The sequence below is a fragment of the Nicotiana tabacum genome, chromosome 12, assembly GCF_000715075.1.
Source record: "Nicotiana tabacum cultivar K326 chromosome 12, ASM71507v2, whole genome shotgun sequence".
NCBI classification, from domain to species: domain Eukaryota; kingdom Viridiplantae; phylum Streptophyta; class Magnoliopsida; order Solanales; family Solanaceae; genus Nicotiana; species Nicotiana tabacum.
Window position 1 is genome coordinate 130,200,349 of NC_134091.1, and position 21,494 is coordinate 130,221,842.

The window sequence follows — 21,494 nt, forward strand, 5'->3', positions numbered from 1 at the left end:
ATTAATTTTGCTTTTGTTCGTTAGAGCATAAACGCGTAATATTGTCCTATTCAAAGACGGATATAGTGCAGTTCATCAAGTTTAACTAAACTTATTGCTTTTGTCTAGAATCAGGTGTATATTAATTTTTTGATTGTCTTTTCCTATGACCCCAGAGCAAAGTGGCACATCAAATATATATACAATCAAACCTCTCTAGAACAACCTCGTTTGTTCCGAATATACTTAAATGTTATAGCGAAGTGTTGTTATAGAGAAAGTGAAGTGTTGTTATATGAGGATGTTGTTATAGAGAGGTATGACTGCATATAGCAGACAACACAAATAGCCATACAAAATATATGTGCCTCATTTTACACCATAAGTTTAAAAGTCTTTTCTTTTTTGCTTAAACTTCGTACCCAGTCAAATAGATTCACATAAATTGAAACAGTGGGAGTATTTTTTACCATCCATTTCCATGAAGGGTCGTCGTTGGAATGCAATTTACTTGTTGGTGAACATACACAAGATTTTCTTCTATGCTTCTATGTTCTTAACAGTACTTTGCTTTCGGTATCCCCTCTTGAGCCCTTTACAACAACCAAAAGAAGGGACAAGGTTTCTTTCTTCTTCTAACAAACCATAACAAATCAATCAACTAAGCCTCAATACTAAACTAGTTGAAATCAATAATATACATTTCCTATGCATCCTGCTCTTTAGATCATTATTATTAATCGTATGTCGTTTGCTTCCGTTATCTTATTATCTTCTTCTTGGCCGAAGGTCTATCAGAAACAGTTTGTCTCTACCTTCACTAGATAGGAGTAAGGTCTACACATTACCCTCCCCAGACACCATTTGTGAGATTACACATGGTTTTTTGTTGTTGTCCTATATATCCTGCTCTAACATCTATTCCTGTGAGGATTCAGCACATGTAACTATCTTTAGGCAGACCATTTACCACAATAATGTTATAACATTGGTTTCCGGAAACAACAGAAGTTAGCTACTTTCAGAAAAAATACTTACCCCATCCTTTGGAAAAAGAAGGCATCATTTAAACCACAAATGTGATAAATACAACAGTAGGAAGTCATTACATGATTCAAGAAATAATGCAGGGTCTGTTAATCTCCATCCTATACACTTATGAAACAGCCCAAGTATAAAAAAGTATGCATTAATTAGGTAAGAGAATCCCACCACAACAAGAGGCATAATAGCCAAAAAGTAAAAATAGGAAGGAGAAATCCTGCATTGCTGCAACTAGCAAAGCATATCAGCTGAGGAACTTCACACTTTGGCTGAATGCTTAAACCTTATTTTACTCCCCTTTGTTAAATAGATCATCAATTGTGTCATCATTCTACATATAAACAAAATGCTCTCTGCCTCGGCAACAATTCGGCTTACATGCTCTAGAGTGTCTTTCATCCAAAAAGTAGACACTACTAGCATACACAAGTAACTATATGCAATTTCATGGCTTCCTTGAGAAATTATGTACTCGAATTTCTATTCACAGTTAGAACTCACTGCCACCATTTATGAATAAAGTCAGCCGCTTCCAGTGAATATCTCCGGCTTCCCATCGAGACTACCCTTTGGGCTATCAAGAGAATCTCCCGAATAGGATCCATCAGGCCGACGAATACAAATATTAAGATTGCTCGATGGCAAAGTTTCCTGACGAACCAAAAAAAGTAATCAGCGATGTCAGTTTAACTATGGATATAACATCATGTTATTACACCTCAAACAAGGCAGTTTTTCGGTTATACAAAGATAAACTATACTCTTGTCTAAGCTACCTGATCAGCTGCATCTTGGCCCTCTGACTGGAAAAGAATTGGTCGGCACCGTTTGTCTTCATTCATTAAGCTTGAGTTCTGGAAGTGAGTAACCAGAGCTACCTTTCCCTGGATACGTGCATAAGCCAACGTCGCAACTTTTTCACTGTTAAACTTTTCCCACTTCTTCCCATTGAATACCTGCACAAGTGTCTGAGGTTATAAGGCCATTCTAAAATATTTAGAACCTCCAGATAAGATACGAACGCGCAAGTTTTTTAGTCTGAACGAGGGAGATACACCACATTCAACTAATTCATATGAAAATGGTTCCAAATATTTTCACCCGATAAATTTGTGGTTATTAAACAACAAAGAACTATATAACAACAAAGAACTCTAACCTCATAAAAGGAGACAATATGTGCAGGAGACACCATGTTGATGAAGGCATAACCAACATTACATTTATTCTGAAGCAGCAAAACAGTGAAACAATCAGTTCTACTTTCAGTATAATGTTATATACAAGTCACTCAAAAGGTCTACCCTCCCTCCATAAATTTATCGAAAAATGTAAACAAAGGAAAGAAATATACTACCTTGAAATCAATTGGCAAATAGAGGAAATCGTATGTATTCTTATGAGTCTCATCAATTGCTGCAAGTAGCATCTTCGACGTGTATCTTAAATGAAGAAGAAAAACACAAAAGAGAGAGTGTAAAAAATCTTAACAAAAAGCACATATTTCTGATTTATAATTTCGATAGTTCTTACTTGTTTGGGATGTTCTTAATCATCAAAGTGGTCCTAGTATCTTCTCCTCTCCTGATCTTCTCCAGATCAAGCTGATACTGTTTCTTGTTGTCAATCTGATTACCACTCTCAATTTTCCGACTTCGACCACGTTCAATTAGTCCTTCGCCGTTAACTGTTCCTAGTCCTCCGTAAGAGCCATTTCCGGAAAATATAGGTCCATTCCTTGTCAATGGCATCATTCTAGAGCTAGGAGAACCACTGTCAGTAAAGTTCCCAGCGAGATCAACACCCATGTTCATCGCTCCAAGGGAACCTATATTCATAACCTGACTTCCATTGTTATGAGTAGAACCTCCGCTTCCAAATACAAGTGGGTTTACATATGATGTCTGAGGAGATTCCGGGAAACCAAAATGCCTTTCCAGAGGAATTCCAGATGGAGCAGACCCCACGTGATGTGATCCGAGGAAAGAACCTTGCCTACGTGAATGGAGATAGCCTTGTCCTTGTCCATTTGATGCAAATGGAGGATGTGCCATTGATGACGTTGGCCAGATAGAAGAGTCGGTACGCTCCGACTGAATAGGGGGACTACCCCACAGAAACTGTGGACCGGAAAGTGTTGCAGTACCAGATGGCTTAGAGTAGTTACCAAATGGCATAGATCCCATGCCTGAAGCTGGATTCCTCTCCGGGACTGAAAAAGAATGCTGATAATTACCCACTCCTTGCGCCAACTTTGGACTAGTAGTTACCTGATTCAAATGGCCAATCCTTCCGGTATCTTTACCGATAGGTGCAATCTTCGGACTTGAGAGGTGTCCAGGAAGAATAGAGGCCAGCCCTGGCATAAGATTACCATTTACAGGGCTGAGATTTCTCAGACCAGGTGATTGACTATAACCTCGCAAAGGGTTGGGTTCGACAGGACTGCCGAAGTTTGACCAGCTGCCTGTTGAATATATAACACCATTATCAGGATAGACTCTCCAAGGTTAACATCAGCAGTTATGTTACTTATTCAAAAAAAAAGAATTTTAAAAAAATGCATTTATTACATCAATGGAAATACCTGGAGGAGAGCTGGCCACCGGAGAACCAACTGAGTGCCTAAATGTTCGAATTTCATCGCTTTCCAGTTCTTGACTTAGTTGCTGCATCAAACTAGACATGCAAAAAAAATTATTTTTCTTCCAAACTGGTCAAAAACTTGCATAATAGATCACATCCATCTGAATGATGCAACACGCTTTTTTCCTGATCCAAGCAAATTAATCAGCCTCTACAGATGGAAAGTGATGATGACAGGTTTCTCGGAGAAAGGATAGGCTGGGAAATCCACTAATGCATCTCTGAGACGTTCTCTAGATGTATCCGATTAACACTCAACAGCTATTTGTACATTCAAAGCGAATTTTAACCCCCCCCCCCCCGATGTATCCGATTAACACTCATCAGCTATTTGTAACATTCAAAGGGAATTTTAGGGTGGGGGTGGTGGGGTGTTGTTAGACAAAGACAACTGCAAAATACCCTCATATAGAGAGGTAAGCATGATTTAAGTAATAGAAACCTTGCCAACAGTCTATAATACATTCTACAAGTAAAAATTTATATTTTTCACCCGTGCTAGTACTATATATACAGGGCAAAGCAAACTATGTGGCTGCAGCATTGACATCTGACATAACTCATCCATAGAATTATTAGGCTACAACCTAGTGACGGTATAAGATTTGGTGAAGGATGCAATTTAAACCCTACAATACTTGAAACAGAAACATAATCATAATCCGGACATATTTGAAGCAGAATTCCACTTTTGCAGCAATACTTTGATAGTCGGCAAGCAGTGCTGTTCCAGGCTACTAACAGAGAGATTATCTTTCTCTCTTTACTTTCTTTTTCTCTTTTGCATTTAAGTTTACTTCTTTTTTCTCATTTATGTCTAACCATAAGCACTTGTAAATTGGGGTAAAACACCTAGCTTATAAATTTCATTGCAAAGCTACACCCGAAGGTGAACAAGCAGAAGTAGAACATACTTTCGACGGGCTCCACCAGGTCGGCTGGGTTCAAGCTTTATCCGCTTTCCAGCTATGTCGCTACGATTTAATGCTTTAAGAGCTGCGTCCGCTGCTCTGACATCATAGAATTCAATGAACTTATGATGGCGTTTATGTGGTGTTTCCCTGATCTGCAATTTGCATACAACATGAACTAATGAATCTAAAAAGTTTAAAATTGCGGATAAACACAAAAAACATCAAAGTAATATATCAGTAACGGTGAACAATTAAGTAAAAGTGATACCTCCTTGACTTCACCATATGTCCCAAATATTTGCCGAAGATCCTCATTGGATACCGATGGATCCAAGTTGAACACTACAAGAGTTCCTTGGTTAATATCTTTCTCTGATGGATTTTCCTGGATGCGGCAATAAAGAAAAATTGTTGGAATTGTCCTTATATGTCGGCATACGTCTACATAATGCGGATTCAAACCTTAGGAATGGAAAAATGAATGTCTAGCTTTCTTCGTCTCAAGGGCTTATTTTGTAGTGCACGCATTGCAGTTCGAGCAGCTCGAATATCATAGTAAGATATCATCACAAAGCCCCTATGCTTGCATGCAGTATATAGAGTTCTGATATCACCAAATTGCTTCAAAAAAAGGTATAGTAATACTAGGTTAGAAGTCTCCTATCAGAATCAATACAGATCAAGGAGTCCAGCGACGAATGAAGTGCAAACCCTCTTTAAATATTAAGCAGTGGGACAAGGAAAAAGAACACAGGGAACAAGCTCTAAAAATGGAAGCATTGGATTAATATCATAGAGAAGCTAAAGTAGCAGGTCAAATTTGTTTCAATTTGACATACTACCTTCGTTTCAATTTGTTTGAACCTTTTCGGAGTACGAGGGTCAAATTGACTAATTTTATGTATGAACTCGGACATAGATTCTTTAAGTTTTTTGAAATAAAATTTACATATTTAGAAACTACATAAAACTACAATAAGTCACAATAGTTAACAATTCAAAAAATTTGAAAACTATTTGCAAAAAACATGGTCAAAGAAAACCTTGTTTGACTCATGAATTGTAATAGGTTCGTTCTTTTTTAAACGGAGGGAGTATTATATATGGGAACAATGTTCAAGCATATGAAGTCGTCCAAAAGAAAATATCTCTTGCACAAACAAAATGAGAAACAAGCATTTCAACTGCAATAAAGGAAGTACGAAAAAGGATAGCTAATTAACAGAGGCAAATTTAAAGAAACTGGTAAGTTAAGCACTACTTCAAAGAGCGATTTCAACTCTGAGTCCTCTACGTTGCTGTTAATATTTCGAACGAATAATGTCCTTGACGGATGCTCTCCATATGGGTGTTCCCCGACAACAGTTGCAGCACCATTTGGATAACTATAAGACATGCTTAAGTTTGCAATACCATTAAGCAAATTATTTTGATCATCAGGTTCCATTTCGAGTCCTCCACTGCCAAAAAAATCATCGTCCAAATCCTCCACCTGCGTCGGTAATCCACTAAGATCAAAATCATCCATTAAGCCTGCTAGTAGCTCGTCTTCATCACCTGGAAGCAAGAACCCAACTGGACTTGGCTCAACCTCTTCTAACGGATCTTTAATTTTATCTTCCACTTGATGCTTGCTTAAGCTAGGTGAGTTATCGTCAACGGATTGACCATAGTTCTCAGACTCATTGAAGTTTACTGCACATCAGCAAAACCAGTTAAAAACGATTTGGTCCAAATTGAAGGACAAAAAGACAATTGAAAATAAGATTATACTCACGTTTCGCATGTGGCAGCACAGGCAGTGAGCTAGAAAACAAGCTTGTGTCAGTTGATGCGTGATACACTGCAGATCCAAGGGGAATAGCCCAAGCGTTCTTCTCTTTACAAGAAGTCTTTGCTGAAGAAGCTATTCAGATCACAAAACAATGAAACATGTGAATTCATCGAAAGCATAACAAAATTGTGCCAAAACTGGCATACACTTTTCATAAGCTAAAAGAATAAAACAGTATTACCTTCAGATTCTTCTGACATAGGTTTCTTTAACGGCTTCTCCATCTTGTCAGTTCCTGCAAATATGATTTAGAAATAATATGCCATGAGAAGCATGATCCAAAGGGGTAAGTGCCTAGAACTAAAATATTAAGTGCTACACATGCGATTTACCGAATAATATCAGATAGAACTCCTTCAGTAAACTTGGCATGGTAAGCGACACAACACATAATATACATACAAAGAGCACTAAGATAGTTGGCAAGGAGAAGAAGTAAGCAAATCTCGAATACAATGCATATGTATATGAATTTATATAGAAGAGCTACATATTAAGAAAGGTCTGTTTGACCAGTTATATATGGAGAAAGTATTGTGCTTCAGAACCCAAAGAACAGGAAAAAAAAGTAAATATTAGTCTTTGTAGGAGAAAGTGAGCCGTTCACATCAAGTTAACCCAAAGGTCTTTGGACATATATGAGTTAACAAACAAAATCAGTTCTCAGGAGTTCCAAAGCAAGTAAAAACCGACATGAATAATTAGTAAAATAGCATTAAGAGTTTCAAAACTTGCAATTAGGCATATTATTGATTAGTAAACACTAGAAACACAACTGACTTCAACATTATTGCCTCCCTTGTAAACTGAAATCAACCGAAACCCCGAATCACCAATATCATTATCAACATAGCCATATAAGTAATGACAACACTAATAGAAAGCTCAGCTATTAATTTTTAACTTAAAGTTCAATGCTTTGGGAAACCCACAACAGAATTGAAACAATTTCAGACCCCAAAAAAGAGAGGAAAAATCAGCTCTTGGAATTTATTTTTCTTAACTAGTCAAACATACCCCTAACCAAAAATCTACTGAACTTAATCAAACCCCATAAGCACGTTAAGTTCTTGGAATTTACTTTATTTGCTGGTCAACCCTACAAGATATCAAAAACACTGAATTTCATCAAATCACATAAGAGAAGTCACAAACTATGTTGCTCGGACTCTCCGAAAATATCATGTTCGGATCCTCCAAAAGTAGTGTATTTTTTGAGGATCCGACATGGGTGCATCATCATTTTGGAGAGTCCATGCAACATAGGTCACAAAGAAACACTAAACAAACAATTGATTTCAACATTATTACCTCCAACATTACAACTTTTTACAACTAAAAACACAATCAGCCACATAAATACACGAAATTTATTGAATCTAAGCAAGAACTTGAACACCCACTTAAAATTTCCAGAAATAGAAACATTTAAGTGTCATAATTAATGAAACTAATCAAAGCACAAAAGTAAACTCACAAAAAACACTAAACAAACAATTAATTTAAACATTATTACCTCCCATGTAAACTAAAATTAACCATAACACAGTAAAAATTACAACTTTTCACAAATTAAAAGCAAAGCACAAGAGAATTGGCCACACAAAAAACAGGAAATTGAATGAATTTAAGCAAGAACTTGAACATCCACTTAAAAATTCCACAAATAGAAAGATTTAACTGACATAATAAATAATTAGTCCAACATTATTACCTCCCATGTAAAATGAAATTAGCTGAAACCCAAAAAAAGATTAAAACTTTTTACACTATAATTCAAGAATAACACAGTAGGCCAACCAAACAACAAACAACAACAAACCAGACCTTACCCCTACCTGGGATAGAGAGGCTATTTCCGATAGACCCTCGGGCTCCCTCGCTCCAAGAACTCCCCAACCAAACACAAGAAATTTAATGAATTTAAGCAAGAAATTGAATACCCACTTAAAAATTCCAAATATAGAAACAATTAACTGTCATAATTACTGAAACTAATCAAACTCCATAAGCAAAGTCACAAAGAAACACTAAACAAATAATTGATGTAAACTGAAATTAGCTGAAACCACAAAAAGATTATAGCTTTTTATACTAAAACTCAAGAATAACACAATCAGCCACATAAAAAACACGAAATTCAATGAATTAAAGCAAGAACTTAAACACCCACTTAAAATTTTCCAAAAATAAAAACATTGATACTAATCAAAGCACAAAAGCAAACTCACAAAGAAACACTAAAAGAAATTAATTTCAACATTAATACCTGTAAACTGAAATTAGCCTAAACCCAAAAAAGATATTCACATTTTTTTACAGAATAACAAAATCAACCACATAAACACACGAAATTCAATGAATTAAAGCAAGAACTTGAACACCCACTTAAAATTTTTCAAAAATAGAAACATTTAACTGTAATAAAAAAGCCAAAAAAGGGATTACCTCATAGATGGGTACTAGCAAGTGGACAAAAATTAGGAAGATCGCACACTACCCAAAAAAAACAAAAACAAAAAAGAGAAGTCCCCAAGAGGTGAGGGAGCAGCAAAGATAGAGAAAATAAGGAAGAGTTTTGGTAAAAAGGCAGAGGAATTGTTTACTTCTACGCTTTCACTTCCTTTTGTCAGAGAGAGAGAGAGAGAGAGAAAGGGAAAGAAAGTTTTGTCCATGAGTAAAGGAGAGAGAGAGAGAGAGAGAGAGAGAGAGAGAGAGAGAGAGAGAGAGAGAGAGAGAGAGAGAGAGAGAGAGAGAGAGAGAGAGACAAAGATAGAGAGAGAGGAAGAACTCAGAAAGTATCTTGAATCTATATAATTGAAACACAACACCAAAAACATATAAAAAAGGAAAAGGACAAGATAAAGTTATTTGGTGCTGACGGTTTAAGAAATTGTTCATAATATTGGATCATGCCAAAAATAATAAAAAGGGAAAAAAAAGATAAGTTCTTAACACTGATAAGGTAAAAATATTTACATAATTATATCATTTATAAGATAATTATAAATAAAAACTTATGATAAGCATTATATTGCATCAAAAATATAAAAATAAAAAGTAAAAAATTAACTTATACATTGATGATATAAAAATTATTTTTATAGTCAAATTATTTATAACGTAATTACATGTAAGATATATAATTACTTTCGAGTTTTGAGTATGAAGATTGATTTGCTCTCAATGTCAAATTTTAAGTCGGTAATATGGATTAGTCGGGTCCCAATATTATCATTGAACATCGGGTTGAAAAGAAAAAAAAATCCATTTATACTACTATACTCTTGAAAGCTCGTTGTAGCATACTTTTTTATATTTAAAAGTTCAAAAATATTTGCGAAGGTAATTAATTTTTGAATAAAAAAATTCTTTGATTATTTTTTCTTTCAACGATTTTTGCTAGAACAGAATTAATTATGGACGAAGAACCTTGGCTCTTGAGGTACAACGATTTCTTTCACTTTTGAACTAAAAAGAACACCATCTTTACTAGTATTCCTAATACTTTAACAAACTCACAAAACTTCACAATCTATTAAGTACAATTCAATATGTTTCTCCAAAAACAATGTATTTTTTTCAAAAGTATTTGTCTTTGTCCTAACTGAATTTTGACATTACTATATACATGTAACTCAAATTAATATGTTATATTTTTATATTCCTAATTAATTTGTAAATAAATGGGTATTACTCTCTCTTGAAAATACTAAAGAAACACACAAAAGAAAGGTAGGGGACAAGAACAATAATGATATGTCCTTATGAATTTGGGATTTAAAAAAAAATCTGATATATAAGTCATTCCGCATTCACATGTATTTCACGAAAAGGTGCACCAGTTATAAAAATATTTTATCTTACAAGTATAAAAATTATAGATATACTGGAACCAAAAATACATAAAACTTTGTTATCGTAAATAAGTAAAATGAAAGGAATTAGACATCTAAAGCATTTAATTTGCTTCTACCAAAGGAATTAGAATGCAGTTTATTTGAATTTTAGCTAATTAAGAATGATTTAAGGAGTATTGCGCGATGAAAAGGCAAAATTAAAACCACAATTACGTAAATTTCATCTTACAACTGTCAATTACTATACAAATAAGATAAAATATGATTAAATGACAATATTGTCCTTGATTTCAGTATGAAACTATGTTGTTTTGCTACTTGTTTGTGGTTGGAATTTAATAATTATTGCTGGAAGATCCACCAAGAAAATAGGGGTTGAAAACGAGAAAAGAATTCCCTTACCTTTTTAATTTGTCCTTTTTCGGTTTTATAAACAATTTAGCTATGATATAAATTTATTAAAAGCATAACTCGAAAGCAGGACCGCATAAAAAAACTTTAATTTATTATTCTCTTTTTTATTTCATGTCACGCTTTCTTTATAAATTGTTTAAAAAGGAATGCTTATATGTATGAAACTGTCTAGGCATACTAATTCTATTTTATTCTTAATAAAATATAACATGATTTGTTTGGAATCTTTTGATACAAATTTCATTTTTAATGGACTTACATGCGGAAATTTCATACCTCTTATTTAATTGTTGGTAAAGAATATTCATTTCTTTCTTTCTTTCCCATCGATTACAGTGATTGAAATGACGCGAAAAATTCAAATCTCCGATGGGAGGCATTTGGGAAATTCAAGCCGATTTGGTGTCTTCGTGACGAAAATTCTTTCCTTCTAGTAAAAGACGGTATCTCATTTTCGAAAGAGAGTCTCGGCGTGACGATGTAATCTTAACTAAATTTTTATTTGAAAGAGCAAGCCAAAAAAGAAATATTGAGATACTTTATATATGTATATATATTTAGTTTACGTCTCCAAAGTTTTATTCTTAAATGTTATTTCAAATTAAATATTCTCACAAATATATATATATATATCCTTTCTGAGATGTTTGGGTAACTTTAATACATTTATTTAAGATGTTTGGTTTGGTTTGGTTTTCCATGTGTATTTAAGATAGGAATTAATGGAAGTGATACACATACTACTCACCTCAGTAGTCAAAATGGATAGGAAAATGGAGACGTGGGTGAGAAGGTTGAGTTTTTATCCCACATGATAAACATAGCTAAATTCCACTTGTTAGATATCAATTCAATTAATTATTATATTTTTGTATGATGTATTTTGACGAATTATGAAATTTTAAAAGAAATAAAATTTTAAAAATTTGTACTCTAAAATAAGTCAATATATTATCTCATTACAGATAAAATAAATGTTTAAAGTTAAATTAATTCTAAATAAAAAAAAGAAATTGATAGGTTATTTAGGATAGAATCAAGGGAAGTGATATACATATTACGCAACTCAGCAGTCAAAAACAGTGGATAGGAAAATAAAGACGTGGATGAAAAAATAAAAGAAAAATGCTGACGTGGATGTTAGAGACGGTTTGAGTTTTTCATCCACATGATAAACATTGCCAAATTCCAAATTTGGAGTTTGGGATATAATAATCAATTATTTTATCTAACTTTAGATGTGTAAAGTTATATTCGTGTGATTTATGGGTGTGATTTATAGATTATGGGTGTGAGCCGTGGAAATGAACACTAATGTTTATATTGTTGGGATTAAAAGATTGGTAAATGGGAAATTGAGGAATTAAAGTGAAGGGAAAGTGAGTTCTCTTTTACTTTGGAAAGAGCAAGTGTCCCTCATTGGTGGTGGAAAGAAAAATGAATATGCTTGTACTGAGAAAACACTTTCCTTTGTGTTAAATGGGTTGGAAAGAAAACACTTCCTTCGGATTCGGACAAACATTGATTGATTAATCTTTTTGGATAAATTTTCTTTTAATTATTTAATTAATTAACGAAAAGTCAATCTGGAATAACCCAGGACCCCCGACGCGACCCGATCTGTTTATTTTTCGGATTATTTTAAATTAATTTCCCGGAATATTTTAAATGGGAATCATTCCCACCTGTCCCAACGGTTATGGCTGTTTCTAAAAGATTGCAAACTTTTCAGAAAACAGTGCCAGAAAATAGCTATAAGTATGCCTTAATCCCAAAATCTTTCCTTAAGAAATTTTCTAAACTTCTTCTCCCTCTTCTGCACAATTAAATCTCAGTGTGGTTTACAGCCTTTAAGTGGTTCGTTGTTTCACCCGTATTTTTTGTACCGATACTCTAGTGAGTTAAATCGTTCTATCCTAGGAGGATAATATTCCAACACCTCGGATACTTGAGGAAAATAATTTCCTTAAGGACACATTGTACATTCAGTGAACTCGATTTTATTCTGAAATATATTTATTGATTCTCGTTTCTAATAATCTCCAGTTTCTGCCTATTTCTGTTTTTTCTTGTTTCTGTTTTATGTTATAAAATTTTACTGTTTTGTAATATTATATTATACTCCCTCCGTTCCAATTTATGTGAAGTTGTTTGATTGGGCACGAAGTTTAAGAAAAAATGAAGACTTTTAGAATTTGTGATCCTAAACAAGTCAAAAATGGGGTCAGGGTATTTGTGTGGTTATAAAAGCTTCTCATTAAGGGTAGAATTGTAAGTTTAATCAAAATTATTTCCAAATTTAGAAAGGGTTCATATCTTTTTGGAACGGATCAAAAATGAAATAGGTTCACATAAACTCGAACAAAGGTAGTAGTATTATAGATTACTAAAATATATTAGGATAAACTGCCTACATCATAACTCTTGGGGAGCGGCATTTTCATAAACATGAATGCGGGATGCTTTTGTGGATCATGATGCCCTTTTTTTTTTAGATATCAATGCAATTACCGCGGATTATTATTGTGGGTTGAATAAGAACTACGTATCTTTAATCACATGACTTGATTTCAAATTTTGAGAATGAAAAAATCATGATAACAAACGCTTTCACCCCTTATGAGTCTTATACGGCGTGAATCCGAATTATTCGGGTTTCACTGCGAATATTAGCCGCACATAGGAAAATAAAAACAAAAAATTCAATTACCTTTTAAAATTTGTGTAAGTACTACAAGCAATAATTTGTTATGGTTAAAGGAATCTAAAAAGAAGGTCAGAATCAAATTATTAATACAGAAAATCAGTTAAATTAATTATATAGTACTTACAAAATTAATTTAGGTTCTGGTGTAATATGAATGAGAATGTTTTGTGGAAACAATATAACCTTATTTTAACACGTAGCATGCATCTTACTTGTTTTTCTCATGCTTTCTCTCATACTTGATATATATATATATATATATATATATATATATATATATATAAAACACATTATCATTAGTTGACTTTAATTATAGATTCCGCGGTTAATGTATAAATATTTTTGTGCAAAAAAATTTACCTACACCGGATGTTAATAATACAATTTATTATGCTCAAACGTTAAATCAAAATGAAATTCCAAATTAATTAACTATAGTTAAATAATTTAAAGTTGATCAATTATCACATACCATGTATTAATTGGTTAATTAATCCCCCTTCTTTCTTTTTTTAATTCTTTATTTTCCCGCGATAGCATAATGTTGCGCAAAACACTCGACAACCAAAGATGTAGCACACCTTTTTTGAGAAATGATGATAGTCCAATTATCAAGAATTAATAACTGAATTAGAAATTAACTTGTATAATAAAACATACTAAATATAGAGTTATGTCAATTATAGTCATTTTAACATTCTGTAAATGTCAATGAAAATGTTAATTGCAATATAGTACATTAATGTTTTTTGCTTATTTAGGCAAGCAGAGTATTATTAATGTAATAGAATATCATTGCGAGTTGATGTCATATCATATTCTTATTATTGATAAATGGAGAAAGACTTTTATACTTGATCATAGAATACCGTGCATAAATTTACAATGATATCAACAAATAATGATAAAAAATAAAAAATAGCCAGATTTATAATTTGTAACTAAAAAATAGTCACAATTTTAAAAGTAATAGAAACTTAGCCACTTTTTATGCAAAGATAAAATCTAAACAAAAGTACTCTTAAAAATCCGAAAATATTCCAGCATAATATGTTGGAGTTCGAATTGTTTACATATGAGATTTTAGCATAATGTGCTGGAACTTTTCGAGTGCTGGAGTTCCAACATAATATGCTGGAAGTTTATATGCTAGAAGTTTATATGTATGAGTTCCATAATTCAACATATTATGCTAGAATTTTCCTTGTTTCAGCAAAATAATAGTATTTTTAGTGACTTTGCAAACGCTAACTACTTTTCAGTTATCAGTGTGAAAACTGGATAGCCCGTACTATTTTCACACAAATAATGAACTACAGTGTCACCAATTTATTTTAAAATGAATTCAATTATTAAGCTATATAGAAGTCTACGTGCTTTTGGAAGTTATTGCGTAATTGTAGCTACTAAAAAATAAAAAATTAATAAATCCACACACATTACATAAACTATTTGTAAGTAACTGTTGATTTTTAGACCAAAATGTTGTCGGCGACATAAAGGTTCTCCAATCCAATAAAAGTTATTGCGTAATTGATCTCTTTTCTCCCTTTATATCATCATCATCATCATTTCGTTCCCAGTAATTATGTTTATAGGTAAAATCGGGGCTAATGAGCAATGCGATTTTACGGTGGGGCAAACGAAGCAAGAACGTAATTACAGGGAATCGAAATCGAAATTGGGAGCCTCTCGTATCAAGGCCCGAACAAAATATCTGTCTTCGGAGCCATTGAGACCATGCCTCCTGGATTCAGTTCGAGCTCCAAGACCTCGAAAAGCATTACTAGACGTCCACACACGACGGGCCGTGATATCCGTGTCCGACCGGATGTCACGGCGTGGATCTCGACCCGTATCGGCAGCAGATTAGTGATTAACGAAAAAGAAGATTTTTACCTTTCTTAGAGTTATAATAGGGGTGGAACTCTTCTACTATATAAATGAGATAATTTTTATTCAAGAGGCATATTGTAACACACATACCAAGACAATATACATTTATTTTCCCTACTTCTAAAAGTTATTTAAAGTTTTTATTTTTGCTCATAGCTCTTCATAAGTGTTTGGCTCCGAACCGAAGGCTGGCAAATTGTTAAGCTCATAACCAAGTCGGACTCAATACTACTACTGGTTTGGCTGTTTGTTCTATCTTTAATTTGCTCATTTAACGTTATTAATCACTTTTATTGAATTAATCTACATATCCTTAAAACCGCGTATAAATTTAATTGTTATCCATTTTTAAGGAAAACATATATATTTATTTAATCCAAAAAAATCTTATTGAGTATCGGCCTCTGATATGGCTATGATTGAATGGATTACAATCCTTGAAGGATACGAAGAGAACGATAATTTCGCTAGAGAATATAATGAATGATTAATCTAAAGTGTTTTATGTAAATCTGATGTGTGTTGCAGGTGAACAGAGTAGGGTATTTATAACCTAGAAAGGATAATTCGGATCACGGTTCTTCTGCTCCCCATGTCGATCGCGGTTCTTGTGCTCCCAGAAACTTGACTTCTGTGCTCATACGCCTGGAGTCAATCTCACTACGTGTCAACATTTCACCGTGCCACGTGAGTTTTACCAATATAATATTGGAGTAACAGTAATATTGTCTCCGTGTTGACCTATAGGCAAGGGCGGATCCAGGACTTAGAGGTTCTGGGTGCCAAGCTAATCGATTTGATCAACTCGAGCGTCGGCTCAGGTTATTTATCTTTTTTATTTATATAGACACACGATCAAACGAAAAAAGTATAACAACTATAACTAATTGACGCAACCATAAAACTCCCAACAATAATATTAATATTATAAATATACATCATCTACTTACATTTGTGAATACATCACGCTATATGTAACAAACTAAACAATTATTTAAATATTGGCCACCCGTGCTATTCCATTCTTCATTCTTTATCTGCTTCATGGATGAGAATGCTCTCTCCACAGTTACGGTAACAACAGGTAAAATCAGAGTCAACTTCACAAGTAAATAAACATACGAATAAGTCTGTACAAGAATTTGCCTCAACCAATGCTTTTGACAAATCACTAATTTCTTGTAAGTTGGAGAACTTGGGATTACCAGCGAGCATATGAACTATAAAAGTATCAAGTTGATAACTCAAGTCTCGAATCTGTACCTCATCAAACTCATTTGGATAATATTTTGCTAAAGTCATTATTCTACCTTTATCAAAATTAGCAAAAGAATTGGCTGGATTCAAGCTAACCATCCCGAGAAGCAAATCGCTACTCACTACATCAAAACGGTTATTAAGCTCTTGAAGTTGCGCATCAATTACAACATAAAAGATATCAACACGCAAGTAGTGTGAATAACAAACACCGGAAGACTTGCGCTTCGACTTTCCAGGAAAATAAGATTCATCCATCTTGGGAATCAAAATGTCATGCATAACACAAAATGAGGAAATATTATTTAGTAAAGATTCCCATCCACTTTCTCTCATTTCTTGCAATCTTTTCTTTGTGATGTTAAGAAACTCTACGGCATTAACAATATCTTGATCCCTTTTTTGTAGGATCTTGTTCAACTCATTTGACATTGCCAAAACTTTCAACATCAAGTGAAACATACAAACAAATTTGAATGTTGTTATCTCACTCAAAAGATATTTTGCTTGATTTCTCTCATTTGAGGTGGAACCTTCATATTTAATCACTTCAAGCATACGAACAATAGATGGGAAAATAACAATAAAGTTATCTAATGTTTTGAAATGTGATTCCCAACGAGTGTCACCTGGTCTTTGAAGCCCGCGTTCTTGATTTAGTCCTCGCCCAATATGAACTTCACCGGACTCAAGTAGTTGCTCAAACTTTCCAGCTTGAAGATGTCGAAGCAAATCTCTGCGCTTAAAAGATCCTCCAATGACATTCAACACGTTAGTAACATGACAAAAGAAGTCTTCAACATCCAAATACTTTTTAGCAATATCTACAAGTGTTAATTGCAATTGATGTATAAAGCAATGAATATAATATGCCGATGAACTATCTTTCATAATCAAAGTCTTGAGACCACTTATCTCCCCACTCATGTTACTAGCTCCATCATAACCTTGTCCACATATTTGTGATGGACTTAGTGAGTGCTCCGAAAGCAAATAGTAGATTGCTTCTTTCAATGAGCATGTTGATGTATCACTAACATGGACAAGACCAACAAATCGCTCTACCATTTTACAATTTTTATCAACATAACGCAAAACAAGAGCCATTTGTTCTTTGTGTGAGATATCTTTGGACTCATCAACTAATATACCAAAGTAATCTCCATTCAAGTCTCTAATTATAGCCTTTATTATTTCTTTTGTACAAACATTGATAATATCCTTTTGGATCATAGGGCAAGTCAAAATATCATTTTGTGGAGCATTTTCTAATATGACTTTTTCCACATCCCGGATGCCTGTCCCCATGCCATTGTAAGAATCCTAGAAAGAGGCATAGATTAGTTGAAGTTTCACGTTCATCATGACCCCTATAAGGCAATACATACAACAATAGAAGTCTTGCCACATCAATTGATGCTTCTAAACGCATCCGATACTCGCTTTTCAACTTATCGGAGTACTCATAAAAAATAACTTGAATTGATTTATGATGATTTGATAAGTCTAGCATCTTCTTGAAATATTTATCATGGACACTATTAACATCACCAACATGTAAACGAAATCTTTCAAGACCCTTATTCCAAATTCTAAAATCATTCTTTGTATAGAATTCGCCCGCACTTTCTTGAATAAATTCTTTTTTGAATAAATAACAACATAAACAATATACCACATCTTTCTTCACACTATACTCCAGCCATTTAGAAAATTGGCCCTTGAACCAACTTGGAACAAATTGACACATTCTTTCTCCTATTTGAGTTTTAGGAAATTGATGCTCGAAAGGTTGGCAAGGACCTTGTTGAATGTAATGTTTCCTTACTTCATCTCGTATTCGAAGGTGATAGTCCGCGATAGGTATTCTTTCTCCTGGATTGCCTTTAAGTGACCCCAAATCGAGTTCATTTATAAGATGAGAAATATTGGCATTCGCTTGGCTCAAGGATTGACAACTAGGACTTGGTTGAGAATGGTCCAACCTCATGATAAATTTATCCATTGAATTCAGTTCCTATAAAATAAAAGCTCATTATAGTGAGAAAGCTTTCTATGTAGCTCACTATGAAATATAGAATAATTTCTACTACTTCATACCATCAATAAGCTTAGCCAATCAAAATTATTCAACTATCCTAGTATCCCTAATACTTTTTATTGTTAAAATGAAGTTAATTTTGAATTTTTCTTGGTAAAAAATATTGGGGATGTTCTTTCTCTTTTAGCCACGAAATTAATTTCTACAATGAAACCATTTAAGTGGCATAAGATTTTCAACAAAATCAAAGAAATACATAACAAATAAATCAAAAGTGACAATAAATTTTGCAAAAATATTAAAATCCAACTAAATAAAAAAAATAGAGCAAAAATATATATTTAATGGAGAAAAAAATAGCCACAGCCCACATAGATATAGGGTTAAGAAATAAATAAGAGGAAGTGAGGAAGCATTACAATGGTGATTGATGGCTGTAGAGTAGTGACTAGTGAACAAGCGTGCTTTGAAACAGCAAAAGAGAAGAATTGAAGAAGTGAGCGTGATAACCGGAAGCCAACGAACTAGACGAGCAAAGTGGGTGTTGGGGACTTAGGAATTGGGATTCCTTTTGCCGGAGACTAATTTTGGGAAAGGAAAAAGTGGCGGAAGGCTTTTAGGTTTTAGCTTTCTATGAATATTATTTTAATTGTAAAGCTTTTTATTATTATTATTATTTTATCTTATTAGTTAAAAGCCATACATGGATTCGAACTCATAATCATCAGAAGGAAAAGATGGACCTTTGCCAATGGCACCTTAGTCACTTTTGTTTTGTGGGTGACACTTTAAATATATATACTATTTCTTATATATATATATATATATATATATATATATATATATATATATATATATAGTTTTTGTCAACGCTAACGGTGTCCCTTGACCATATACATAGATCCGTCCCTGCCTATAGGTCACGAGTTCGAGCCGTGGAATCAGTCACTGATACTTGTATTAGGGTAGGTTTTCTGCATCACACCTCTTGGGGTGCGACTCTTTTCCGGACCCTGCGTGAACGCAGGATGCTTCTTGTACTGTGCAACCCTTTTTAGTATTGCTTTTTGCAATCAAATTAGGTCATGAGAATGTGGATGGAGTACTCTATGGACCACTAGTTCATATGCTATAAAAATGACAAAACTATAGGCTATAGGAGCTGTATGATATCCTTGTCAAACTTTAGGACGAAAGCAACCCCATAATTATCTTTGACTTAACACGTTGTATTAGACTTGGTAACTACCTTATCTATATTTTGATTTGATTATTTGGGAATTTCTTGTCTTACACGTATCTTAGTTATTTAAAGCGCAAACATATATAACAAGTGTAAATTAATCTAAGTGACACTAATATATAAATATAAAGAATAATTAATCTAAGCAACTATGTAATAAATCTCAGTTGCAGATACGCTCATTCGATACACTAAAATCAAACACCTAAATCTCCTATATAATGAATACTGGTAGTTGTACCCGCGCAATGCGCAGTCAATATTAAAAAATATTAATTAAATTAAATTGTGATCGGACTTGTTTGAACATATTAGATCATATTGATTTAATAAATTTTAATTGTCATCTTATTTGTCAATATGATATACCCAATAATAAAATATCTATTAAATTAAAGGGACTTATATAGTCATTGAATAATTTTTCTGCCACGCGATGCGCGGTCACTATTAAAAAATATTAATTAAATTAAATTATGATCGGGTTTGTTTGAACATATTAGATCGTATTGCTTTAATAAATTTTAATTGTCATCTTGTTTGTCAATATGATATACCAATAACAAAATCTCTATTAAATTAAAGGGACTTATATAGTCTTTGAATAACTTTTTTATTCTATATTTTTCTTTATTCTATCATCCAATGTTTAGTATTTTTACATTGTTAATAGAGATTTTTATTAGCATATTATTTTATTTAATATTTTTGTTTGCTCGCTTTCTTTTTGTAATATAAGAGAAAATATATATGTTTTAGTAATCTTGAAATATTTTTTTATTTTATATTAGCATATTATTTTATAATTTTGTCTACTTCTTGAAATATTTTTTTATTTAAAATTTTATCCTATTATTTTCAATAATATTATCTGAATTTTAATGAATAAAACCTCTATTAAATTAATGAGACTTATATAGGCATCGAATAATAGGCTTGTTCGGTATTTGTTTTTTATTATATTATCCAATATTTGATATTATTGAATTGTTAATAGAAACTTTAATTAGCATATTACTTTATTTAAATTTACTTTCTTTTTATAATATAATAGAAGATATATTATTTTATTTTATATTTTATTCTATTATTATCAATAATATTTTCTGAATAAATGAATTTTTAATTTTAAAAATAAAAACAAAAATTATTTTAAAAAAAAAAGAAATTTTGAATTGGTAGTTTTTTATTTTTTGTAATTTTAGTTTTTTATTTTAAAATGATTTTAAAACTGTGAGTTGAAATTACTCTCCAATTTGAATGGATAGATTTTTTTTTAAATTTCGTTTTTTATTATACAATATTTTATTTTATAGATATTTAAATTCATGAACAATAAGCAATAACTAATTATTAACTATTTATGCCATGTGGCTTTTTTCTAGGCTGCCACTTGGCTTAAGGAGAGGGCTTTTTCCTCTCCTTTTAATAATATATAGATTTTTTATTTTAAAATAATTTTAAAATTGTGACTTGAAATTACTCTCCAATTTGAATGGATATATTTTTTTACATTTTCGTTTTTTATTATATAATATTTTATTTTATAGATATTTAAATTCATAAACAATAAGCAATAACTAATTATTAACTTAAATAACTAATTATTAACTATTTATGTCATGTGACTTTTTTCTAGGCTGCCACTTGGCTTAAGGA

The 21,494-nt window shown here is 32.7% G+C and overlaps 2 protein-coding genes across 5 annotated transcripts; both read right to left on the bottom strand.

The window, feature by feature from the left end:
- Positions 1-1,024: 1,024 nt before the first annotated feature.
- LOC107788314 (protein MEI2-like 2) lies at positions 1,025-9,232 on the bottom strand. Of its 4 annotated transcripts, XM_016609993.2 has the most exons (14): positions 8,866-9,191; positions 7,435-7,516; positions 6,599-6,652; positions 6,361-6,489; positions 5,845-6,278; positions 5,046-5,204; positions 4,852-4,968; positions 4,584-4,735; positions 3,611-3,702; positions 2,557-3,490; positions 2,381-2,465; positions 2,183-2,251; positions 1,800-1,979; positions 1,025-1,674 (listed from the first exon to the last, which is right to left on the bottom strand). In XM_016609993.2, exons 3-14 carry the CDS (start codon positions 6,639-6,641, stop codon positions 1,546-1,548), a joined length of 2,523 nt encoding a protein of 840 aa, XP_016465479.1. In that variant the 5' UTR covers positions 6,642-6,652; positions 7,435-7,516; positions 8,866-9,191; the 3' UTR covers positions 1,025-1,545. The 4 variants fall into 4 exon arrangements, with proteins under 4 accessions (XP_016465479.1, XP_016465478.1, XP_075083206.1 ...); XM_016609992.2 differs by lacking the exon at positions 7,435-7,516 and having other exon boundaries at positions 8,866-9,232; XM_075227105.1 differs by lacking the exons at positions 7,435-7,516; positions 8,866-9,191 and adding an exon at positions 8,687-8,816.
- A 7,088-nt stretch (positions 9,233-16,320) lies between these two features.
- On the bottom strand, positions 16,321-17,859 carry LOC107788308 (uncharacterized). The gene has a single exon (XM_016609984.1). It carries the CDS (start codon positions 17,857-17,859, stop codon positions 16,321-16,323), a length of 1,539 nt encoding a protein of 512 aa, XP_016465470.1.
- Between the last annotated feature and the right edge of the window lie 3,635 nt (positions 17,860-21,494).

What these genes read in the sequence shown, in the direction of transcription:
- LOC107788314 (XM_016609992.2), bottom strand. Translation starts at nt 6,641, where the DNA reads ATGGAGAAGCCGTTAAAGAAACCTATGTCAGAAGAATCTGAAG. An exon ending in TATGTCAGAAGAATCTGAAG is followed by an intron (nt 6,490 to 6,598) that starts GTAATACTGTTT and finishes TGATCTGAATAG; the next exon opens with CTTCTTCAGCAAAGACTTCT. An exon ending in ATTTGCCAATTGATTTCAAG is followed by an intron (nt 2,252 to 2,380) that starts GTAGTATATTTC and finishes TTGCTGCTTCAG; the next exon opens with AATAAATGTAATGTTGGTTA.
- LOC107788308 (XM_016609984.1), bottom strand. Translation starts at nt 17,859, where the DNA reads ATGGGGACAGGCATCCGGGATGTGGAAAAAGTCATATTAGAAAATGCT.